The sequence below is a fragment of the Mytilus trossulus genome, chromosome 11 (genome assembly GCF_036588685.1).
Source record: "Mytilus trossulus isolate FHL-02 chromosome 11, PNRI_Mtr1.1.1.hap1, whole genome shotgun sequence".
Classification (NCBI taxonomy): Eukaryota; Metazoa; Mollusca; class Bivalvia; order Mytilida; family Mytilidae; genus Mytilus; species Mytilus trossulus.
In genome coordinates this window covers 47,154,278-47,182,112 of record NC_086383.1, presented here as the reverse complement: position 1 = coordinate 47,182,112, position 27,835 = coordinate 47,154,278, and the positions used below count along the sequence as shown (strand labels likewise).

General features: G+C 31.3%; 2 protein-coding genes across 2 annotated transcripts in view; both read left to right on the top strand.

Moving 5' to 3' along the window:
* The first annotated feature begins 870 nt into the window (after positions 1 to 870).
* Positions 871 to 13,287, top strand: LOC134690100 (prolyl 4-hydroxylase subunit alpha-1-like). Its single transcript, XM_063550072.1, has 7 exons — positions 871 to 893; positions 3,653 to 3,767; positions 7,343 to 7,393; positions 8,608 to 8,694; positions 10,055 to 10,123; positions 11,596 to 11,692; positions 13,180 to 13,287. Exons 1-7 carry the CDS (start codon positions 871 to 873, stop codon positions 13,257 to 13,259), a joined length of 522 nt encoding a protein of 173 aa, XP_063406142.1. The 3' UTR covers positions 13,260 to 13,287.
* A 9,242-nt stretch (positions 13,288 to 22,529) lies between these two features.
* The window catches only part of LOC134690099 (prolyl 4-hydroxylase subunit alpha-1-like), a 47,737-nt gene continuing 42,431 nt past the window's right edge, over positions 22,530 to 27,835 (top strand). The window contains exons 1-2 of the mRNA XM_063550071.1: positions 22,530 to 22,719; positions 24,147 to 24,484. Of these exons, the coding sequence (XP_063406141.1) occupies positions 22,530 to 22,719; positions 24,147 to 24,484 (528 nt within the window). The remainder of the gene's footprint in view (positions 22,720 to 24,146; positions 24,485 to 27,835) is intronic.

Sequence of the window (27,835 nt, the reverse complement as noted above, 5' to 3'; positions counted from 1 at the left end):
AGATGATGTTCTTTCACTAAATAATTCAAAATTTGGTGACTATGTGGAACGCATCTATCCCATCGAACTAGAGATACAGGATACTACAGATACAGTTAAGTAAGCCTCATATCTTGACTTACATCTAAAAATTGACAATGAGGGTCGGTTGAAAACAAAACTTCACGACAAAAGAGACGATTTCATCTTTCCAATTGTGAACTTTCCATTTCTATGTAACAATATTCCAGCAGCACCTGCATACGGGGTATATATCTCCCAATTGATACGATATTCCCGTGCTTATATTTCCTATCATGATTTTCACGATAGAGTGTTGCTGCTCACAAGGAAGCTATTAAACCCAGAGTTCCAAATGGTGAAGTTGAAATCATCCCTTCGTAAATTTTACGGAAGCCATCACGAGTTAGTTGCCCGTTGTCGTGAATATAGGCCAAGATAACCGTTATGGAATAACTGTTTCACAAATGATATCGGATATGTTCCTTACGTCGTAACTACAATCCCCTTTTCTTTCATGAATGGTACCTATTTACTGGATTTGTTATCACATAAGCAACACGGCGGGTGCCATATGTGGAGCAGGATCTGCTTACCATTCCGGAGCACCTGAGATCACCCCTAGTTTTTGATTGGGTTCGTGTTGTTTATTCTTGAGTTTTTTATGTTGTGTCATGTGTACTATTGTTTGTCTGTTTGTCTTTTTCATTTTTAGCCATGGCGTTGTCAGTTTATTTTCGATTTATGAGTTTGACTGTCCCTTTGGTATCTATTGTCCCTCTTTGAAAGATTTGTCCAACAGCGTCTCCTATCTGAATTTGATAATATCGAATGAAGTGTGGAGAGGGAAATCTTTTATAGATGAATATAATGTGTGTTAGACCCTCAAAGGAGTAGGTTTACGAAGGCTTAAATTGGCCGTGAATTTTTTATGTTTGTTAAATCGGGCCAAAATATTACATATTTCACATAGAAATACTTGTGAAAATACTATTAAGACAAAAATATTTTTTCTAGCACTTTCCTTTACAATTTATAGTGCTAAATATGACCCCTTAAAAAAACATAATTTGTATTTAAAGGTCAATTTTGGTACTTTTTTCCATGATTTTTAATTGCTTTTGTCATAATTAACCTTGGCCGCCATCTACGATCCAAAAAGTTTTTATATTGAAGGAAATTTAAAAAAAAATGGGCTTACTTTGGAGAATATCATGGTCTTTTAAGAAAAGAACTGATATATTGAGCATTTAGACTTTTGAAATAGACTTATTTACGAACCAAATTGAGACCTTTGTGGTGTTTTATGACAAAGTTCACATTTTATGCCATTTTGTGCCATAAATGAACCTTGTCGAAAAAAATCGAACGTTTTGTTAAATGTTGAATTATTTTACCTCGAGTTTGACATAAGCTGTACTCTCAAACCTTGTCATTGACAGCAAAATAACAACTTTGCCTGTATGTGGGATAAACATTTCCAAACGCATTCTGTATTCAAGAGCGTCCACTGATACTTAGACCTTTAAAAATTCACCAGTGTCTGAGCAGAACGTTGACGCACCAGGGTTATGTCAATAACGTCTCGTGATTTTTTAAAAGTTTATCGGAAGATATCAATATCTTGCTGATAAATAATCGGTATCAACTTCACAAATACTATATGATGGTCTTGAAGAATATATTCTTGGTCGTTGCTTATTATCTTAATTACGTGTAATTGTGTTCTTTTTATTTGTTTTTGTATGTTTTCAACCTTTACTGTTTAATTTTGATATTATCCCTTTGATTTGGCTCGGTATTCGTACCGCCCGCCGTTGTTATTGTGCTTTGGTAATTTTTTGTATTCTTGTCTTTCATTTTTGCTTATGTGCTTTGTTTATAAAGCCTACATTCCATTTTGTTTTTCTTTGTTTGACAAAGATGTTTAGTTTTATAATGATTAAGATTACAACACAATGCTGACTACTGAAGCCCTATGTTTGACATTTTTACCTATTACATCTGTTTGTTTAGTTTTATAATGATTAAGATTACAGCACAATGCTGACTACTGAAGCCCTATGTTTGACATTTTTACCTATTACATCTGTTTGTTTAGTTTTATAATGATTAAGATTACAACACAATGCTGACTACTGAAGCCTTATGTTTGACATTTTTACCTATTACATCTGTTTGTTTAGTTTTATAATGATTAAGATTACAACACAATGTTGACTACTGAAGCCCTATGTTTGACATTTTTAACTATTACATCTGTTTGTTTAGTTTCATAATGATTAAGATTACAACACAATGCTGACTACTGAAGCCCTATGTTTGACATTTTTACATCTGTTTGTTTTGCTCACACATTATTTTCAATATAATGGAATTAAATGCATCTATTATACAACTGATAAGTTTATCTAGCTATAAATTAAAACCAGGATTCAACTTCCATTTTCTACATGTATATAAAGTAAAACATGTACCTAGTCAGGAATATGACAGTTGTTTTCCATTCATTTGATGTGTTTGAGTTTTTTATTTGGCTATTTAATAAGAACTTTCCGCTTTGAATATTTCTTGAGATTAAACGTAGTTGTTATTTTTTTTTCTTTCTGAAAATACGTCATCCATCATATTATCAATTACAGTTAATTACCAAACACAAGTTTTACATACATATAAGAATATGTTACTTTATATTTATAAATCCATATTCTCGAAACCCACTGAGATAAGGCTAAATTCAACTGGATGATATTATTTGATGTTTTAAGATTCAAATTACTAAAAACGTCCTAGTATAGAACGTTAAAACAGGTATTGAATAAATCCCTTGTAATTCTGCGAATTTGTTTATTTGCATAACACAGTATCTTTAGCATTTTGCTCATCTGAACGTCGTATTCTTGTTCATTTTTATCTCATTAAGACAAACAGTGTTATTGTGTCTAATTTTAAATTTGGACATGACATAAGACGTCATACTGGCCAGGGCAACATAAAAGATCAACGAGTCCATTTTTTGTAGTACAAAGAGGATGTTTTTCATTAAAAAGGATAGCGGTAACTGCTCCTTGTTTAATGCATACCATGTTTTCGAATTAAGGATGCGGGTTGCTTTTTTTGTATACCCTTTTCCATTGGCGTAATATTCTATTGATAATCAATAGCACCAGATAACTATTTAAAAAATAGTAGGAACAGTCGAGTCTTAGACTCCAACATTACAATATTGTCAGTTCAAACGAATATAATTCTTTTTTTTTTTTTTATGAATTAATGAAATAAAATAGGTTTTGAGAAAATGGTTTACAGTACTTAGTGCCAGGCAATGTTCATCGTAAGACTCTGCAGTTTTAATTATAAAAATAGAATTTTAAAATATTGTATACTAGGATAAATGTGTTTTTTTTGTTTTTATTGAGTCAGAACTTAAACATAAAACTCATAAATAAAAAGTTCTTGTCTTAAAAATCAAATTTAGATTTTAAAGATTAACCGCAGCAATAAGATCTTAAAAATTAAAACTTTCTATGTTTCCATACATTTCTTTTTATTCCTTTCATCGTGTCTTTGTTGCCTTTATTTTCTACACATACACGAATGTTTATCTAATGATGTTACACTAAATCTTAATCATTTATATTTTAAATTTCAGAGGTTGGATTTTCGAAAAAGATGCAATTTCAAGACGGATTTCTAAAAGGATTGAGTTGATCACTAAGTTGGATACTACGGAAAGAAAAGTTTTGAGTAGTTCTGAATCCTACCAGGTTTGCATTTTTGTATTTTCTCAAAATGTGAATGCTTATTTTTATCAAACTTTTAAATAATATAATAACGATTTTCATAGTTTTAATTGGGATTCTTATCATGTAGACGAAGGTGTAGGGTAGTTCACAACATGACAGCAAACTAGCTACATAAGATTACAAGTCAATTTATGGTCTATAGACAATTCTAAAACCAGAAGATAAGTCAAGACCACTCTTCAATGCATGCTAATCTCGAACTTTTCCTTAAATTGCTTAAAAAAAGTTTAATCGAATTGAAAAATACTTTATAAATATAATTGTTCTTTACCAACTGTCCTAAATATTCATTTTCTGAGACTATCTACTTAACATAAGAGTGATTTGTTTTCTAGTATTCTCGTAGATTTTAACATCACTTTGAGGAAGCATGAGTTGCAACATTGACAGAAGAGCAGTGAATGAAATGGGGTCGTAGTGGATCATAACACATTTAAGTGATATCCTAAAATACTACTTTCGCTCTTTTAGAAGGTCACGATAAGATATCCGATTTGGCTGATAATTTCAAAGCATTAAGACCCTGACCTAATAAATAATTTAATCTCTTTTCTTATTAACTGTTATTATTTAGTTTTTGAAAAATAAATGAAAAACTGCATTTACCCTATGTTCTTTTTAAGCAATGGCTACCACATTTTCAGAGAAAACGAAAAAAAAAGCACACTCTGTATTTAAAGTGATGGTACCTAATTAAACAGTTTTTATTACCTACGGTTTATTAATGCTTTAGACAAAAGTGTTTTATGTCCTTATTTTGTGGATGTATCATTATTTACTATATAGTTACACCAATTTAATTTTGAATCCATATGGAATCATAGAAACAGTGGTCTGAACTGACCTCCAAACCATTAATGATTCTGTAATGAGGAGTTCTGTAATTGCAAACATGCTTGAATTCGTATCGTCAAAAGTCAAATAACAGACCTTTTTTCATTTTTTTGTTCAATATTTTGATCAATTGTATATTATTCCATGCTTACTCTTCATTTTTTAAGAAATGGATCGTAACATATATTGTATTTGCTAATTTAAAAAAAAACAGATGACGTTTTGATGACGTCATTCAGCTTTTTCAGTTAACACTTCATCTGTTGATAAATATTATGAACGTTTTGTGTATATCTAAATAGTTTTACCTATGTTGAAAGACGTGCATAGTATAAAATCATTACAATTGTTTTAGTCTCTAGGAAATTTCCACTGCTATTTTTGCTAAATAGGTGCAATTTGGGTACCGTGACGTTAGATAACATAAGAGCTTTCAGATTAGGTTTTGTTTAATTTGGTTCAGTAGTTTCAGAGGTGAAGATTTTCTAAAGTCAAAAACATAATAAGCAGATTGTGAAAAACAGTTTATAAAATGCATTATTTTTTTTAGGGGTTAGTTCTCAATTTTGTTCATATAAAACTTATTGTAGATCTGACTTTGCTGAACATTTTTGCTGTTTATAGTTTATCTGAACATAGTCTTTTTGTGAATATGAAAATATTAAAGCCAATCCGTGCTGATTAAGAAATTAAAGATAACTTTTTTTGTATACAATTTTTTTACACAATTTTAAGAAATTATCGTCTCAATACATGTATCTGCTATCTTCTAGATATATTCACAGTCAATGTTTACCACGAGATAAGGTTCGTTTTAATTGACTTGGTAACTTATTATTCGATTTCTTGTGAATGTTCCCTGTTTTTCTCTGATCTAGCTACTAGTATATTGATATTAAGACGAATTATACAAAAAATATTTTGCACCTTTTGTTTGCAGTTACCTTCTTTTCTGCAAGTTTATAATTTTCTGTTGGGTATTAAATTATTAATTAAGTTCCATCTTGTAACATCTGTGACCCGTTTATTTGGCAATCGCCTATGACAGCCAGCAGGGTTTAAGAACATTTGTTGTTCGACCTGTTATTCAAATGTGTATTGTTAAAATATACTTTTTAACGTGTTTGGTCTTTTGAAAAATGTTGTTTGTGTTGAATTTAGAGTCCTCTGTTAAGAAATTTGTTTGCAAGCGTACGTATAAAAATTGCTGTTTTTATCCAACGCAATCATATGTTTAAACGTTGTTTTCAAATTAGACCTGTTAATATTTTTTCGTTTGGGCTTGCATTATATATATATTTTCATTCAGGTTTATATGATCCGTTCATCCTATTTTGACTCCTCAATACTCAAGAGTCATAAGTTAAGGTAAATTACTTGACCTTTCTTATACCTTTTTGATTCCTGACATCACTGAAGAGACATTAATTGATAAAATCCGGATATGGTGTACAAAAATCTGTGCACCTTTTTTTTGACAGTGAATCATTTATTTTTCGCAAGTTTATTGTTTTCTGCTTGGTATTTTATTAATAATGTTCTACCAATTTTTTTTTCAATGCGCGCGTATAAAAATTGCAGGTTATCCAACGCAATCATATGTTTGAACGTTGTTTTCTAAAATGTGACAAATATTGAGAAGATGTAGTTTTTCTGTGTAGGTAATATTATGTTATTAGTTTTCCAACAGTGTCGAGATGACTAGAATAAAATAAGGGTAAAATAAAAGTAAGATATCTTGAAACCATTTTAGAAAAAGACATGTCACGAAATAATTTAACAATGAAACAGTTATGTAAAAGTTACCAAATAGGAGAAAATTTGTTATGTATTGATACACTTTAAGAGAGACTAAGATGCACAAGAAAGCTATGTGGCGATAGCGATTTTGTCCCTCCTATGCTGCATCATACATAACCAACCGTTTTGTACTTGGTAAATCACATGTGCCAGACATTCGTTCGTTGTCCCGAATACTGTAAATTTACTAGTAGATTTTCAGCGGTCGTATCTGAGTTTGCAGTTGAATATTGCATGAATCAGTTCGCAAAACAAACAAGGAACTGTGTAATTTATTCACATGTAGACTGTATACATGAAGATAATAAGAAAATGGTATCGACTTTTTTCTATTGAACAGTAATTTTATCTCAATTCCAGGAGAGATAACTGTAACAGTAGCAAGTACGCTTTCACAGAATAGTAAACATAATTTAGACAGTAGGATCCGTCACTTATACACCGCCTAAGATATATGAGAAAAAAAAAGAAAAAAAGTTGCCAAGCAAATAGCGTATGTCGTTAATATTGATTTGTGGCATTTCGCATTGGAACATTTAAAAATAAATGTGATCGTTACAACTCCATTCGATAAAGTTACACCCAGATTTAACAAAAGGCAAAGCTTTCTTGTTGGTAAAATTGTTTTGTGGTGTTGAATAAAAGGAAGAGAAATCATATGGAGTCAAATTACTATCAGTGAGCATGAAACATTATTTAGTACGTAATATCGTAAAACGAGTTCTTTAATGGTTGTAACAGTAAAAATCAGATTCAGATGAACCCAAGTATATGTAGTTGAATATTTACATGATCTCCAGTTGTTGTGAACACATTTTATGTTTTCTTTTTCTCTGAATTAGGTAGGTGTAAATTGCCGGTATCTATCTGTATACGTAGCTTTCACTAAACATATATTTCAGGTGGCAAACTATGGAATCGGTGGATACTTTAAACCCCATCTCGACAATTTGGTAAGTTATATTCTCCCTCACTACGTTCGTCCGAATATAAAGTAATTATATTATATTGCCTTAACAAAGAACAAACGACATAATGTAGGTGTGCCACTCGCAATAACCTTCAATTCTATATATTACTTGTATGCATCAAATACAAACAGAACACTAATATAATAATTACAATTACAAATTCACATTAAATTATCCGTCAATACACGTGTCTCTTCTCTATGCTATAGCGAGAGTCGATGATCAGAAAGATGCCCGCACTGGTTTTAAGTGCAAACAAATGGTTACACTTCATGAATATTCATGAACGTACAACGAACTAAATTGTATTTCATATTGTGGTTTATTCATCTTTAGTGTGCCATCAAGTGAAATATATTTCAGTAACTCATCGAGTGAAAAAAATCACTTATACTCACTAGTGTGTACATCGACACTTTTCACACGTTAATTGGATATTTTGACGCGCGTTTCAGTATATTATGTTGTTTATAAATACATGAATATGCCGTTGTATCACATTATCTATTGTTCCAAAGTTTTTCATTTGAAGATATATCGCCATTGTTCTTTTGCTATTCAAGCCAACTGCAAGAAAATATACCCACTGTTCAACTGCCCGAACTATCACATATCTCTTTGTTGTGTCTCCGGTTGTAGGATTTTCTCGCTGTGTTGAAGACCAATTGGTGGCTTTTGGTTGTTTTCTGCTTTTTGGTAGGGTTGTTGGATGGCACATTCCCAATATCTATTCCTTATTTCAATCTTCATTTAAAAAAAACTAAATATTGCAATCTAATCCTTTATGTCTTTGACTGAATTTATTTTAATACTGTGGGATAATATTGTGAAGCAAAGGTTAATTGTTATACTTTAAATGATAATTTAATTTTAGATATAACGCGTCTTCTGATTGGCTGACAGTGTTTTGTTTTTCATCTCAAAGACATAATTTGGTCATTGACCTTACTTCATTAACGTTTTTTTATGATTAAGTCCGATTTAAAATGGAATTTAGAATTATAAGGAATGACTGTAATATTGTTTGTGTCTATTCGAATTAACATAAAAAATGTGGTGCACACTTAAAAAAAAACCACACAACGCGGGATTCAGTGTTCTCCACATTTTTTATGTAATTTCTTCATAGACAGACAAAATATTAAAATCATTCCTTAAAAAAAAAAGATTGTCATTATCCTCATTATTGATTTCAGCATAATCCTATATGGCGGCAGCCAGTACAGTCTGATGCTAAATTCGTTAAAGGATCTGGGGATAGAATCGCTACATGGATGTTCTATGTAAAGTATATATATGTATTATCCATTTGCCAAATAACTTCTTATTTTAGCTAAAGTTGTTGACTTCTTCTGCGGGCTCAGTAATATTGTATTGTGAATTTCATTGGCTATAAAATTAACAATCTGCTCAAACATAAGAAAAATACCCAAACAAAACAGAACATACAAACTGCAGTATATTGAAGGGAAAAGAGCATTTACTATTATAATTAAGGTGGTACCTAACACTACAGGGAGATAACTCTGTAAAATCAGCTAAACGTTTTAATTACATTGTGTTGTAAAGGGAATAATAAGCTTCTCAATGATCAAAATAAGTGATTGTCAAAATGCTATATAACCAGTGTAATTATTTTGATAAAACTGTTGGTTCAAATTTTTTAAAGTTTTTATATTTTTGTCAAAGGGTCAAAGTAAATACTTTGTCAAAATTTCAAGAAAATTAAACGAGCCAAATTAATTTTAGTTAAAGTGTTGGGTACCACCTTAAATTTTCCAGTTAGGAAAAATTATCTCATGCATAAACATTCATGATAAATTGATAATGGTTTAAGTCCGAGGCAGTCGAACCGTTATTTCCACAATATAGAATCCCAGCGAAGGCACTTGGAAATAAGAAATTTTATCAAGGAATTTATTTCCTTATCACCAAATAACGTCACACATGTTCCCATAAAATTTTGATGTCATAATTTTACGGGAAAAAGTAATGGCGGACAAATAGCGATAAGATGAATTTACATCAACTTCTGAAGCAAGTTTGTCGGCTCTCCGGGCATTCCCGAAGTACGGCGTTTAACATTGGTTAGGGTATTTAAACAGTGGCTATAGTAAGTAAATAGGTAAATCTACTAACGATTTTAGCCTGCATATGTAATATCTATACGGTAAGTTTTGCATTATCGCTGGAAAAATGGAAACGGTATGTTGACAGGGGCACTTTTCTCAGATTAAAAATATTTCTACGATTCCTTGGTATGAATACTAATATTTAGGTGAAATTGTTCTGAGAAAAGTGCCTGTATTTGTTGACAAGAAATAGTGGTATTCAATCGTAGGTCCGAAACTGACAGTGTCCATATCGTGACGTCACAGTACAAAAAAGCAAGACCGCATAAACGATCAGTGACGCAGAAAATACAAAATACCGGTGACGGCAAGGATTGATTGCCGAGTTTATTAGCTTCGGTTCTTGCTTGGAAGTTAGTATTTTCACCAGTGCAAATGTATTCTTACGTCAAGTCTAGTCATGTGTCACCTACATAAATAGGTCTGTAAAAAGGATTAAATATAAAGTTGTCGTTAAATACATAACTATACTTATAATTACTCTAAATTATTCAATTTAATATCTTTCTAGTTGAATGACGTAAGGGCTGGAGGAGCAACGATTTTCCCTAGAATCAATACAAGAATACCGGTAACAAAGGTACGTCGGAACTTTTTTTTTTATATATAATTACTTTATTCATAACGGTTTTGCAGTTTTTAAATCAACATGTTCTGTGTTCAGATTATTTTACATATTTTGCGCACTTGTCTACGAACACAATACTGATCAATGACGTTTTGTATACTTACACAATAAAGAAGTCTATATAGAATCAGTATCTTCCGTATTTGTATTATTGAAAAGACTAAAGAATATATGTTTGCTTCCTCTGTTTAGCATTGAGTTTATATTGAAAAACAAACTCTTTTAATGGATAGCCCAAAGTAGTTATTTTAACAACTGATAGTATTTCCACTCATATTTGTCACTAATGATTGAAATCAAAATGTACCTGAACAAATTTCAGAAATCAAGCTTTTAAAAAACAAAATTGAAGAAATACTTTTAATCGGCAGTCAAGTGATTAGTCAATGAAGCAGAACAAGAATGGCTTAACCTACAACATTAAAAAAAACCAACATAGGACCTAAATATGGAGCAAAAACACGAAAACAATAATGGTTTAACAATATAATTGAATTTAATGCAACTGTCATGCAAGTGTTAAGCTAGCTGCAAAACATGGTTTAATACACCATTTTCTATATATTGAAATGCCTGTACCAATATTATATATTTGATTCCATTCGTTGGATGTGTTTGAGCTTTCAATTTTGACATTTAGTAAGGAACTGTCCGTTTTGAATTTTCCTTGGGAGTTCTGTATTTTTGTTAATTTACGTTTCAACATTTCGGTTTTGACATGAATATCAATAATGTGGTCTTTTTTTATATAAATTTCCTGATTACAAATCTTTGAATTTTTCGAAAAACTTAGGATTTTCTTATCCCAGCCATAAATTAACTTAGCTCTATTTGGCACAACCTTTTGGTATTTTGGATCTTCAATGCTCCTCAATTTTGTACTTGTTTGGATTTATAAATATTTTGATATGAGCGTCACTGATGAATTTATGTACACGAAACACGCGTCTGGCGTAATAAATCATAATCCTGGTACCTTTGATTCATGTCAACACCAAAGTGACTACTGGGCTAGTGATACCATCGGGGACGAAATGTCCACCAGCAGTGCCATCGACCCAGTGAAAGGCAGTTCCTGCTGTACTACTTATACCTACGTGTCGCTAATGGCTATCACAATATCACTTGAGGTCTCATTCGGTGATGTCACAATCGAAAAATGAGTACAGGCTGTAAAAACTTGAAAACGTCCTTGGTTATCTGTAGCATAAATAGTCCATAAAGGTCATGTTAAGTATAGTGAAGTTTGGAAAACGAAGTCTTTAGACGTCAACTACCAATAATACAAAAATATTTGAAAATAGTAAGCTTAGCTCTAATTTCACTTCCGTTAATTCTTAGTTATTTAGAAAGTTAGTATGTACAAGGGGGACACATAAATTTGTAATACACAATACTAGCATTTTTTTTAATTCATTTTTTAGGGATCTGCTGCTTTTTGGTATAATATTCTTCCAAATGGAGAAGTAGATGAACGTGTCCTTCATGGAGGCTGTCCTGTGTTATTAGGATCAAAATGGAGTAAGCTTATATTTTCGTATATTCGTAAAAGGGTTATATCACAGATACTTCATTACTTCTAATACAGCTATCACAAACTATCTGTTTATCAAACTTAACAAACATAAAAGAAAAGATAATGATAAATGAAAATATAGAAAAATATGAAATACATCGGTATCAAAATTTATTACAGGGTATTTATCTGAACCAGCAATTTCTGATGCATGTGTTTGATGTTGTTTTTATTTAAAAGACCACTGCTACATTTAGTAGAAAAAGAAAGGACCAGGGGTATCCATACATGACAATAACACTCAGTAAATGCACAGAAAAAGATACACATAAAAGGCAGCGCTTTTCTGCTGTTCCTCGTCCAAATGTCACAATGAGGTCTAACTTATGAAGTAAACACTCATTTCACCGATTTGTGCATACTGCCGCTCACGCCATGACTGTGAATTTTATAACAAAGCAATGGAGTTTTATTAAAAAAATCGATATATATTTACGTACAAATGCAATACAAACCACGGAGCACATCGTGATATATATTAGACTTGGCAGTAAATAAAGTATGTATGTAAAGGGTAAATATTCGGGAAGATTTGCACCACCCGGTCAAAAAATATATTGCAAAGTAGTACACGCCCAAAACAAAACGCTCCCTTGCATGGAGGTAAATATAGAACTAAAGAGAATATACAGGGTTAATTCATATATCAATTAAAAGGTGGATGACTGGTGACCCTTGAATAATCCTTTTTGACTAATAAATTTATATAATAAAACAATTTTATGAAAAGTGAAATATAAAAAAGTTGGCATATATTACATTTGAAGTAGCTAGTTTAATCAAAATTCCAATAACCAGAAAACAACAGCCCCATATAAGATCATATAAATGCCAGAAATAAAACACAATTAACATATGAAGATATTGAGGCTACAATTAGTGGTGTGTGTCTTATTATATTAAAATTTCTTATAATAATCAGCATTGAGATAAACCTTTTAAAACATTGACGAAGCTGCTGATTAAAACACGTTCGTTGTATCTATACTTTTTACATATAGATATAGGAAGATGTGGTGTGAGTACATACATATAATACTAAATGATTAAACAAAATATTTTCATATACATTCTTATAAAACTAAATGACAACACAAAATATTTTCACATAAATACATTCAAAACTAAATGATAGCACAAAATATTCCCATATACACACTTATAAATAAAACTAAATGATAACACAAAATATTCTCATATGCACACTTATAAAACTAAATGCTAACACAAAATATTCTCATATACATACACATAAAACTAAATAACAACACAAAATATTCGGTAAACTTAATACATATGAAAGTTATGATACATTTCGAACTACATATTATATAAGACAAAGTTGAATTTTATTTTCAAAACGTTTCCAAAGTTAGGTCAAAATACTTTTTGGTTACTTAGTTTAATTTTGTTTATGCAATTCTATTTTCAGTTTGTTCCAAGTGGATTCGTGAAGAAGGGCAAATGTTTAGACGTCCATGCAAACTTCATTTCAATGCAACAGTACATTAGAAGACTTATTTTTAAACTTTCATTTAACGACTTTTCATCAAAATTAGTTTTTACAATCTATGGTTATAAAAAATATAGAATAAATAAATACAAATCATGTTTTAAAAAAATACCAATATCACATTAAAAGGCCAAAATTAACTAACAATGCAATGACAAAACAAACCCAGAAAAACAACCTAAAGACAAACATAATAAGATTTAAAACTAAAGACTGCAACGTAAAACCCATAAAAACCGGGTTTTATTATGGAAGGGTAGGCAGATCCTTCTCCATACAAGGATGCCGTTGTGTTCTAGATGTAAGTCAAGATATGAGACAGAAGTATATGTTGAACTCTTTATGTCAAGTTTAATAGGATAGACGCATTCAATATAGTCAACAAAAATGTTAGAATTATTTAGTAAGAGAATGTCGTTTACATAGCGGGAAAACGTGAATACTGTTAAATTCCTTTTTTTTGTCGCTTCAACTTTAAGAAAAGTTCGTATTTGAAGTCAGCTCCATATAAATAAATAAACAAAATTGGAAGATGGGAATCACAGTTGGTTTCCTTTGGAATGCCGATTGTTTATCGCAATTCACACATTCTTTAAACATAACCCATATTTTGTTAATCAATTAATCAGAACCAGAGAAATATTTTAAAAAGGCAAAATCACAAAAACACCGAACTCAAAACGGAAAGTCCCTTAACAAAAGGCAAAATAAAAGCTTAAACACATCAAAAAAATGGATAACTGTCATATTCCTGACTTGGTACAGGCATTGTCTTGTATTTCTTTCAACATTTGCCATTCTTTTTTGATAATCAACACTGGAATAACTCTATCACGTAGCAGCTGAAAAACCTAGCAATATAACGTTGTTTGTTAGCAAACTTATATAGTCTAGGTATATAATACATTTCATCTTAGGTTGAAATTCCAAAGAAACGTAGGTTTACATACTTCATCATAGTTCTTCTATTTGTGATATTGTGTTTTTACCAATTGATTTAAACTGTGTAGAAAGAAACAAATGGTGTGTTTTGTATATTTTCAGAAATTTTGTCAACCGATTTTGAAAACGATTGTATGTATTTCGAGTATCATTTATTGTTTTTTGTTTGGTAAAAACACAATATCACAAATAAAAGAACTATGATCACGTTTGAAATCCTGCGCAGAAACCAAAGGCTATTGTTTCATATAATTTACGCCTTTAAAAATCACTGAGCAAGGATACATATTTCAATTACACTTCTATGCGAAATGTGTTATCCAATGCCCGACTTATTATGAGCCTTAATCCATCAATAGGAAAAGCAACTTTAAAATGCTAATGGATTCAGTCGATAATATTTACGCTATGAAGATAATGAAGATAATCCGGATGGATTAACTTAATATTGTGAGGTCGTTGATACATACCATAATTAACATTTTGTGAATGTCATTGATACATCAATTTTTCAAAAGCTTAATATGCAACCACCAGGTCCGAGTACACAGATATTGTCCCTTGATTTCGTTGTCCACGAATATAGTCCCTAATGTGGACAGTGTGTTACTTGTCATTTTTTTTTATACCCCTTCCATTTTTTTTTTATGTTTTATGCCTCAAGTAGTAAGAAGGGGGATAAAATTACATTTTGATATAATTTGTCCCAAAAGGAGTACAACACACTGTAAACATATCATTGAGAAAGCGCAGGTTGGGATTTTTTTATTTCCATTTATTGTCTAAAAGAAATGCACTAAGAAATAACTGTGTACTCGGACCACCTGACCTACTTCTATGACACATATGTTGTTGTTCCTGCGGATAAAGCATAAAACAACATCGTTTTGGTGTGTAAATCCCATTACTCAAATTGCTTGACAAATAGATAAGGTAATGACAATTATCTTTAACTCTCAGCATATACATCAACGACACTTATCAAAGAGGAAATCCTTGATATTCATAGATCTTCTCTATTTTCCTAACATGAAAAACTTGATCTTCATTTACCGTATTGTATACCTAAACTATATAACAAACATCGTTACATTTGCTACATGAAACAACTTTCTTAATTATTAACATTTATTTAACAGCAGTTTTTTGAAACTACCTATTCTAGAGGCCAGCAGATGTGTATATTAAAGATAACTTGTAGAGTATACAAGTATATACAATTAAATGTAAGTTGGTTGCTGCTTTATATAGATTCTCAGAAATGATCCACGAAATGAGTTCAAAGTTGTATGTTCTCTGTCAAAAGGACAGATAGACATTGCAAGAACCCCATATACAGTAACTGTTATCATAATACTCATCATAACAGGTATTCACATGGTTTAAAATAATTATGCTATAATAGATCCAGGACAATCAGGTCTAGAACAATGAGCAATAACTGACGAAAAATTTAAGACGACATAGTATAAAGCTTCCTTCTGAAATATGAACTTTTTATGAATAGTTAATTTAAATTCTTGCTTGAGTAGCCTCCATATGTCTTGGCAGCCTGGACAAGCATAACGTGTTGAGAGAATTAGAGTTTCAATCATGGCTGTAAAAGGGTCATACTGAGGAAATGTCAAAATCAGCAGACTGTAGTTGTTGGTCTGATGATGTCATGCAGAAAATGATAGGATGGATGGTAACAATTTCATCAGCTCACTGTATCAATCCAAATGTGCTAACATGTTTTAATGAAATTAACAAATTTGAAACAAAAATGGAAGGCACTCGAAGGATATTTTCTTTTATCGTATTTGAACATTTATGCGATAATCGTTAGAGAAGCAGGTTCTAACATACATTTCTGTAGTAACTTGGTCGTTAAATTATCAATTTGAAAGTCCGCGCCGAAGCTCTGAATTAAAAATTCGATAATTTAACAATCTCAATTATGTCAATCCAATAATCCACCGGTACCAACATGAACATCTTTATTTTTTCAATTCTTTCGCAGTTTTTTCCTTTTTTAAATTGAACATAAAATCATTTGTGGATGTTCACGATATCAGTGTGACCTTCATCATAGATCAGGTCTCGGTATGAATTGACATGAACTGTGTACTAGCAGGTGTTAGAGAAATTAACAACGTTATTAAAAAAAACAAATTTATTTCGCGTAAATAGTTCAAGACCTTTTGAAATAGTTTTTTTTACTAATATATACATAAATATGTATTATTTTTTCATTAAACATTTAATGTTGGTTTTTTTTATTTATTAAAAAGAAGCCTTTTATTACATTTAATCCAAATATGCATAAATAAATTTTTAAAGTATTTTGCATCAACTTAGTAACTACGTGAATGGCATAGAAATGTAAGAGGTAAGGTGAAGGACTGGCATAGGATTAGCGTTCACCAAAAGAGAAACAGGTTCTTACATAGATACTCGTGGAAAGTCGGATTAATCCAATTTTCATAGTTAAATTGTCGGTTTTTAGTATTTTAATTAAATAAATCCGATTACCCACTGATATATGTTATAATACGAATCTACAATATATATTTACGATTTAAAAAATGTATTCTAATATGACTTCCTTATAACGCTTTGTAAACAAAGCCGTTTTCTAATGAGCATAAAAAATATGTTTGACACATGCGCACGAACTTACTGTGTATATTAACGTTATTTCCATCGCTATCCTTTAAAATGTATACATTTAAGCAGCTAGCATAAATTTTTATTATATAATTTTATAAAACAACATATATTTACCCTGCTCATAGTTTTTAAACTTATCAAATATGAAATGTAATGCACAAACTCCTCGGGGAGGAAACGGGAAAAGCCAAACATTTTTACGGTATTTTCGTACGCTTCGACCTATACAATTACTGTATTTGTCCTATTAGAATCGAAATAATTCCTTCGTGTCATGCTCTATGCTCATTTTCACATGAGTGGGCATTATATTTGACCACATTTTACACCTCGCTAACACTCAGTGTAAAATATCGACAAATATAATGCCTACCCATGTTAAAATGAGCATATATAGCATGACACGAAGGAATTATTTCTTAAATATTGTAAAATTTGACACACCATGAACACACAGTTGGTACACTACAAACTCCAAACAGACATAGTTTTTATCCACAGACGAGCCAATGTTTTAGTTATTTATTACAAAAGAATGCAAGCATTTTTATTTTGCTTCAAAGCTTAAAGTAATAGTGGTAAATGTCATATTCATGAATGTAATGTTGCTTTAATGTACAATCTTTAACATATTATTAAGGTGATTTTAATACATTCTAGTATTTTATGTTATAATGATCAATAAAAATGTAAATCAGCAGATGTTGTACATACAACAGTGTGATACGAGTTGTATTAGTTTTACCCGTTCATCAAACATGATTCCATTAAATGGATTACTGGTACTTTCCTTCCAAATTCTCAGTTTACAGCATGTTAACAGTGATGTATTTTTATCAGTCTATAAACTCAAACTATTAGCAACAAAAGAAGGTCGGTTACTTGAAATTTTCAAAGAATACAAAGAAAGTATCTGCTCAGGAAATAATATAATGTCAGCACCCCTAAATAGGTAAGTGTAATGTGGAACAAAAAATTAGTAAGGCCTATTTCCTTTGGACTCATTTTACCAATTGCAAACAAAAGACATTTGAATCTCGAGGAATTTACAAATGAAGAATTTTTAATTGATACTATAAGTCGAAAAAGTATTATTTAAGGAACAAAATAAGCTAAAATTATTGAGGTAAGGTAACGGAGCTATTTTTCGAAATACTAGAGTTTTCTAAAATGGTGAGGAAAAGCTTAATCAAAGAGCCAAAGTTGTATGGCAAATGTAACAGATCATTCACAAAGGAAGGTAGCTACGGCAGATGTGGAATAAGTGCTAATTAGACAACTCGTCAAAATTTATAAAAGAAAACCATTATAGCTCAAGGTAAGGCCTTCAACACGGTTACTTGGTTCACACCGAACAGCAAGGTATAATGGAATGGGCCCCAAAAAAATACTAGTGTTAAACCATTCAAACGGGAAAACCAACGGTCTAATATATACAAAAAAGTCTACGCCTAGGTCATACACAATTAGACACAAACTTGAATAGCAAAAATGACGAGTAATCAGCATTACATAACTCGTCAATGGACTTTATATTGGAGTTATTGGCCCCTTAATGAAGTTTATTATTTTTTCTCGTTTTTGACTTTATTCTTGAAAACTATAAATCTAATATAGATTGAAACTTTAAAGGCAAAAATTATCGACAAGATCTACAAATAAGTCAATATGCCGAAATCGTTAATCAAGTCCTTACAGGATTTAGTGAGCTTAAATAACGATTGTCTCGTTAAAGTTTTAAATGCTTTCTAAAATTTCCTATAGACACGTTTTCGTGTTTAGCTGTTTTTAGCATTTGTAATACACATTTTCTTAATATTTCAAAAGTAGAAGGCCAGACGAGTTTCAGTTGTTTTGATTGTTTTTAAGATTCTAAATAAAAAAAATCTGATTTCAATAAAAAATAATCCAAACGAATGAATAGCAAAAAAAAAAATGGACAACACAGTGTTTTTGGCTTAAAGAATAATTCATAATTTCATATATATCCGCGTATATGAGTATCTAGTTTTCATTGGGAAGGTGTATGAAAATACTTAACAGACAATATATAATAATGCCCATATAGTAAACACTTCTGAAGCTATATATTTAAAAAGTTATTGAAACATTACCTTTATGAAAATGAAAATGTTCCTTATTTTCTAATTTAAAAAAAACCCCACATTTTTTAACTTTAAAAAAGATTTAAATCTCAAAATATGCATACAGAGTGTGTATATTTTCATCAAATACATTTAACTACAAAAAATCACTTTAACTTCAGTTTTTAATGGGTTTTTTTTTAATGACCAATTTGATTACGAATAATCTCAAACTATTTGTGTTGACCGAAATAAATATAAACCCCAGTGTAACTACGAATCACATATGTAAAAAAAAACATGTATCTGCCGCGTGAAACCGTAGATTTATTTCAAAATTGAAAATATACTTATATATTATAAATAAAGTGTAAACATACTCTAAATGGAAAGATGTAGTGCGTTTCGTTGTGTGTGTTCCTTAGTACATGCTAGCAAAAACAACGAACAGCAGAAGTATTCATAAAAGAAATATTTTGCCTTGTGCATGTTTAAAAGAGCTTTCATTGTATACGACTTGATAGCGTTTATTTTCATGGCTAAACACAGGTAATAATAGCAGACCTAAAACCGTTTCCCACATTTTCAATTTTAAATTATAATCCTGGGAACTATTTACACCATTGGGTCGATGCCACTGCTGTTGGACATTTCGTCCCAGAGGGAATCATCAGCCAAGTAGTCAGCACTTCGGTGTTGACATGAATATCAATTATATGGTCATTTTTATAAATTTCCTGTTACAAACTTTGAATTTTGTTTGAAAAACTAACGATTTTCTTATTTTAGTTTAAACATATTTATTTATAGTGGATTGGGAAACAAGTTTTGCAACTTATATTAATCCCTTTTCACTTTGCGGGTGCGAGTGCTGCCTTGTAGCGGCATTAGCCTGCTCTTTTTCGAAATCTACAAGGGTGTCTTTAACGTGCAAGAGATATGACTCTCTCTTAACACGGGTCAGCCATTTATCGTCCCCGTCCGACGGACTATCATCGTTTCCTCAAGACCATACTCGCAAATGGTGTCAAGGGAGAGCCGAAAATTAAGTTCCTGAAATTTTCATCCCAGACGGGAATCGAACCAGGAACCTTTGTGTTAGTAGTCCGATGCACTAACCACTACACCACGGCTCTCTTTCTTATCCAAAGAATAGATCACCTTAGCCGAATTTGGCACAACTTTTTGGAATTTTCGGTCCTCAATGCTCTTTAACTTTGTACTTGTTTATAATCCTGGTACCTTTGATAACTATTGGCTTACATTTATTTTGATCTGAGCGTCACTGAGAAGTCTTATGTATATGAAACGCGCGTCTGGCGTACTAAATTATAATCCTGGTACCTTTGATAACTATTAACACCACTGGGTCGATGCAACTACTGGTGAACGTTTCGTCCCCGAGGGTATCACCAGCCCAGTAGTTAGCAATTTGGTGTTGACATGAATATCAATTATATGGTAATTTCTTTTTAAATTTCCTGGTACAAAACTTTGAATTTTACGAAAAACTAAGGATTTTTTTATCCCAGGAAAAGATCCTTAGCCGTATTTGGCGATTTTTTTGTTAAAATTTTGGGTCCTCAATGCTCTGTAACTTTGTACTTGTACTTATTTGCTTTACATTTATTTTGATCTGAGCGTCACTGATGAGTCTTGTGTAGATGAAACGCGCGTCTGGCATACTAAATTATAATCCTGGTACCTTTGATTTATAGTTATAACTCAAACTTACATAATATTAGATCGGTTTGTCATGAAATAGCTGTATATATATATATTGTCTAAGGGTACATGTACTTGGTTCAATGTCAGAACTATTTTAGACGTTACATATAATAAGCCAGCTTTTGAAAGCATTAATTTGACTGTCCATATATATTTGTCTTCTGAAAATTATATGCACGGTAAGTTGCGCTAGATGGAATTTCGAAATACATTCATGAGCGTTTATATAATGAACACAGGTTACTGACAAACGAGTAGGTTCAGTAAGACCCCTTTTTGGCCCCAAAATATTGCAGTTTTACAAAATTGTGAACACGTATTGTTTTAGCTATAAAGTGGAAAGTAGAATGCTTCTGCTACATAAATATGGACGGTTTTTTGACAATATAATGCACATACATCGGGTATTAGCATCATTAATTCATGCTAAAATACTGAAATCTTTACAATTGAAGCATTTTAGCTAAATTTTAGACGGTTTCCGTCTTAAATGAAAGTGGCCGCATTTGTGTTCATTCATAATAATGAAATATAAATAAATTTTGTGTATTTACTGTCTTCTGATTGGTTAAAAGAATTAGCTTTATTTTCAATGTTATCAATTTTTATGGAGACACGCCCACTCTTACGTTGTGTATTCATACGCAAACATCTGTGTACGTTGTTTTTCGTATTAATACATATCTTTGAGCCTTATTTTTGATAGAAATTTATTTATAATGAATGACAATAATTTATTTTGAATTTATTGAACCATAAAATTAATTTTTGACTCTTCACATTTAACATAATCCGCTTCGCGGATTATTCAATGTGAAGAGTCAAAAATTAATTTTATGGTTCAATAAATTCAAAATAAATAACAGCCATTCATTAGGTAAGTTGTACTGATGATAATACATAACAACTATAAAGATTGAGGATGAACACGGATGCGGCCACTTTCATTTTTGACAAAAAAAACATCTGAAAAGTGACGTTTTATTGGCATATTTGATAGGTTTTCATATTTCAGCTTGAATCGGAGCGTTTTTAATGACTTATTGGGTAACAATCTTTCACATAAACTAATTGAATCAATTGAAATAGACACTTAAATGTTTAAAAAGTGTCCAAAATCTTTCGTTAGATGAACCTGAAATTTGAGGCCAAATTCGGCCTTTACCGGACCTACTCCTTTGTAATGTGACACAATGGGTCAGGACCGACAAAGTGTACTCGGAGGATCCACTTCCTATATACAAGGTGATAGGACGTATTGCTGCAATAGGTCACCTTTTCAAGCTGGAAAATATGTGAATAGGTTGGCAAAACATTCAAAAATATATGATAACGTAAATTAGTTACCATAACTTCTTTTCGTCTGTCATCTTTGTTGATGTTTCTCAATCTGACTGTGTTCAGTTTATCAAAAAATGTTCTCTCTTTTAACAAATTCGTATTCCACTTAAAACACGAAATCCAAACAATATGGGAAAAAGTAACATTTTTATCTAAGCAATATATGAAAAGGTATACATTTTCAACATGTTTTTATTCAATATCTGCATAAAAAATGGGTGGGTTAACGGAACAAATCGGCATCCCTATCAATACAATATTAAAGTCCACCCGAGCAATTTATAAGCACGGAAAGCAAGTGCATTATAATTTACACTAACATATGTATTCTAACTGCGAAACTTTTGGTTCAAGAGATGCAGGTAAAATTATATTGGTATTAATTTGTCCGTTTGGTAAGTAAATGATGCCACAGTGACCACAGCTGTCAAACATGTTATATACAGCTAAGGTCTCTTCGAAATGTGACAGAAAATCTAGATTTTTTTCTTTTTAACCATGCACAACGAACAAATTTGTACGATGGACAATCGCTTTTCTTTCAGATTATACGAACAACTTGAGCATACTGTGAATGCCAGCAGCCGAGATGAATCTTATCAAGAAAATCCATTAAATATCCTGCATCTTTTACACAGATATCTTCATAAGTGGCCTCTAGTGTTAGAAAATGTATTTTGTGACTGTTGTTTGACAACTGATCCGGAACGAGGTAAGTTTTGCATTTGGACATTTTTACCATGTTTTCTATATTTGGTTTTGAATTGCGGTAGTAAAACGAAGTCGTTATCCTGATCTTACTTCTATTGAACCACTAAACTCCTTAAAGGAATTTGAAAATTGATAGAGAATGGAATGAAACGATAATCAACATCAACAGGTTTAAATAATTTATTTATAATAAACCGTTGTCATTAACAACACTTTAAGGTGTTGTTAATGACAACGGTGCCTGGACCAGCCACTGACTTTTGGATTTAATGCATGCATCTGAGAGTGTTTCCTATGGCTTACCATACAATCAGACATATACGGATTAGCTTTCATCTGATTATTTATTTGCTGTAATTGAAAATAATTTATAAGAGGTAGTCGAAATCGACGTTAGTTTTGAGTTGATTATCGTTTGAGAATCCACTATTGCTTTCAACTCTCTAGCTGAACTCATTTCTGGTATAACAACTATATGTTTTACGTTATGACAATGAGTCAACGGAATGTCAATGCGATTATCTCATATTTATCTTTTTCATTCTTTAACAGTTGGAATTTTTTTTTATATATTCACGGTTTACGTCTTTAGTTAGGCATTCAACAAATTAACAAAAGTTATATATGACGTAATTTTTTAAACATCTGTTGCAGGTTGATTATGCAATTGTTCAGAGAGTAAACTTTAATCCTAGCTGTTAAACATTTCATATAACCAAAATTAAGGCAATTATATTACTTTAATACAACCAAAATTAACTTTTTGCACGTGACGGACAAGTTATATGTTGTGTCATGTGTACTATTGTTTTTCTGTTTGTCTATTTCATTTTTAGCCATGGTGTTGTCAGTTTGTTTTAGATTTATGAGTTTGACTGTCCCTTTGGTATCTTTCGTCCCTCCTTTATACTTTAAGTTGAATGTTTAACTATGTTAACTGTTTAACTTTTTAAATCAATGTGATCATAGCCGTGATCGTTTCCTAAAGCTGGAAACAGCGTTGTTATTGTTGTTCTATCTTTCACAATTAAGAGGTAATCCTACAATTTGAAATACAAACATGATAAAAAATCCACTCAAAAGCAAATACATGTTAGCTTGGAGTCAGAATATTGTGCTCGGATAGGATGATTCGTATTTGACACAACTTATTGGGATTTCGAGTCCACAATTCTCTTAAACTTTGTACTTGTTTGGCTTTATAATATTTTTGCTATGAGCGTCACTGATGAGTATTAGGAATGTCTATCATGTTTGTTTTTTAATTTGAAGGATTTACTTTTAACTGTGAAATATAGAACAACAATAACACCGTTGTTTCCTTGCTTTAGGTTTATGTCAGGAACTCATACTTCATATCATATCCCTTCTTATTAGTTTTCGTATTTATAAAAGCATTAAGAAATTGAAGTCAAATATATTTTTCAGATTTCTCTTCTGCTTATAACAAGTTTAAAGAAGAATGTCATGATTGGCCAATAGAATATGATTTACAGGGAGCTGTTCGATCTTTGTTGCGTCTTCGAACGACTTACGTATTGGATATTGATAAACTTATCACTGGCGAAATACACGAAGAAAAAACAGAAGCGTTGCCCTGGGATTTGCTGGAATTAATTCTTATCGAGACTGAAGCATTAGAAATGTTGGATGAGACAATACAATGGTGCGACTCAATATTGAATTATTTTCAAAATACTTTGACGGAGGATAGCAACAGATTTCGTATATCCATCATCCAAATCAAAGCCAGAATATACCATAAGGTAATCACATTTATATTAAAAACTTTCATAAATCATTGGATGAATACATGCATATATATAATATGACGTGGTCAACTAAAACTGAAAATCGTAGTAGTTTACGCAACACCGTAACCGAACGCCAGCAAACGGAAAAAAACATACACGTCTTATAAAATTGTGAATGGATATGTAGAATATGGCAAAGAGACAACAACCAGACCAAAGAGCGGATAACAATGTGTACTATAAAAAGAAGATGTGGCATGGTTGCAAATGAGACAGCTCTCCACAAGAGACCAAATGACAGAGAAATTAGCAACTACGGGTCATCATACGGCTTTCAACAATGAGCAAATCCAGTACCGCATAGTAGCTATAAAAGCCCCCAAAATGATAATGTAAAACAATTCAAACGAGAAAACTAACGGCCAAATTAACAAGTTTTAGTTCAGTGATAATTGACGTCATACTAATCTTCGAAATATATATAATGAACTTAAATTAAAAATCATACAAGATTAGAGGCTCATGACTAAGGACAAGCGCAAAAATGCGGCGTGATCAAACATATTTTGTGAAACCTCAACCCTAACCCTATAAATCTAGCCAATGTAAAAAAAACAACAGCAATAATCACAGAACAACTCAGTTTAAAGGAAGTCCGAGTCAGATGTCAGAATAGGTATACAGAATAGGTAAAAAAAAAAACCCTTAACAAAATGACAACGATACATAAGTTAACAAAGGACTACTATCAGTTACTGACATGCCATCTCCAGACCTCAATTAAACAAATCATATGCATATCAAGCAAAATCCCTCACTTAAGGGGTTAAGTATCATACCATCATGAAATTTATGAGAAGAACATAATCATTTCGCAGAAAAACTAAAATTTGAGCAAAACAAATATCATCCGAAATGGAAAATGAAATGTTCCAAATGTTCCATAAAGGTAAACAGATGCTATTAACTTGTTGGATACTATTTGAATGAATGATACATTCCGTTAGTCGAATAATGCCATTCCTTGTTAGTGTTTGTCACATAGTACATGATGTATAGTGGCAAGTACATTGTACATGGTATACCATGAAGGTCAGTTGTTGTTGTTTTTATCCGTCGCCAAGAATCATAATTTTTATGTATTATTTCAATGTATTGATTTAATTAATCTATTTAATAATTAAAAAAAAAAATTCTTTAATTCAGTTTATTTATGTATTTAAATTTTTTTTCCTCACTTTTACTAATGTAACTAATGTTATGTATTTTTCTTATTTGTTTTCGTTTATTTTAGTTATTTGTTTGTTATTATTTTCTTGCATTCCTTCTTTTTATATGTATATATTTATCCTATGACAACTCTTCCATGTTAGTCCTGAATAAACTCATCATAGATATCAGTATTAAAAGTTTGTACTCCAGACGCGTATTGTGTCTGAAAAAGACTTACCAGTAACTTTCGAATTGAAAATGCTAAAAAGGCAAAATTTTAGTACGAAACCGAATAGCATTGAGGACATAAAAAACAAATTTATTTTTCAAATACATATTTTTCTATCTATTCTCTTGAAAAACCGTAATTTCAGTTGATAATTGATCTGAAAAATATAAATTTCAGGGAAAATCCAGCTAACAACCCTTGTTCCTAATCAAGACCAGATTGCTGGTATTATCATATCATTACGGTTCTACTATACAACAGATTTTGACAGTTCTATCATTGGACTGGTGTTTTTCTTTGGAACATATTTTTTTAGCATTCTACCCTTTTCATGATAGTTGTACCTTTTCATACTTCAAGGGTGTAAAAATTATGTAACATATTACAGCTCTGACAAATTAGAACCTTACCCAACTGCATTAAAATCACATAAAGAGTTCAGAAAAAAATCAAGTTTTAGTTGTGGCTATTCCTTTAAATTAAATCCACCATTCTCTACATTTGAAAATGCCTGTACCAAGTCAGGAATATGACAGTTTTTGTCTATTCGTTTTTGATGCGTTTTGTTATTTGATTTTGCCATGTGATTATGGACTTTCCGTATTGATTTTCCTCTGAGTTCAGTATTTTTGTGATTTTACTTTTTAAATCAAAAGGGCTGCCGGTCTCTAACTTGAATTGTTATGTTTGAGAAATATATGATACATTATCTTGTATCTAATATTTATTCAAAATGCGTGTTTTATCATAAAAACATAGCCAGTGGGTGTGGTTTATTTTCAATATGCATGCAGTTACGTTCCGATACAAATAATGTTGTTCCCAAATTGATCTACATTGTGAACATGCATAATTGAAATGTGTAAGTGTTTTTAGACATAAACATAAATTACAGTCGCCGACTTTCTTACTTGCAATAAAAGAAAGTTATTGTTAATGCTCTATATAAATAAGCATTTCAAGATTTTCAATTTCTTCTTAATTCCTCATATAAAGTACATTCATCAGTGTTTTATTTGGGGATCAGTAAATTGCATATGAGACTCGAGTTTCGCTCACTTTCGACCCTATATGAAAGTGACTTTCCCATAATATATAAATATCGTTTAGGTCGCTTCAAAACTGTGTAACATATTATGGTAATGAAAATTTCGATTTTTGCAGTCTGAAAAAATGACGACGCTGCATTTATTTTTACTACTGACACATTTTCATTGAATACAAAGAGATTTTAAGATTATTATTTTTTTATTACAAAAACAATGTATCCTTCAAATGATTACAGTACCAGAATAACTTTACAACATCTGTGTATCTGATTTCTGGAATGTTTAAGTGTGATTCGTAATAGTCAATTTATCATATCCACTTAACATGTTTATCTTTTATTACACTCACATCTTCCAATTTGGTTTTCTATCCTGAGGTAAAACAACCTTACATGTATAAAAGAAGTGCAAACTTTGTTACAATTACTGCACAACACTGACCAAGCAGTATTTTTTCTCCAATTAAGACAAATTTGCCCTTAACTGAATTAGGTCACCATTGTAAGCTCAGATAAAAGGCGTTTAGGGCATGAGAATGTCTGTAGTTAAGACATTTTAAATTTATTTCTTTGATTGCAATAACCTACATACATGGAAAGCAATTATCAATATATAATTTAAGATACCATAGATTTCCAAGTTTGTCAAAGTTTGTTCAGAGTGCCACTTCCATACATTTTTATGAATAACATTACCGAAACATCCCTTTTATAACGATAGTATATTTGTATATAAAAATAATGCTGTAATTCGAAGTTCACGGACCTAAGTTTACATTTTTTTTAATATTCCTGATATATTAAATGATTGCATTACTTTTTTTACTGATTTTAGTTTATAAAACAATATCAAGGAAAATATCCGTATTTCCTC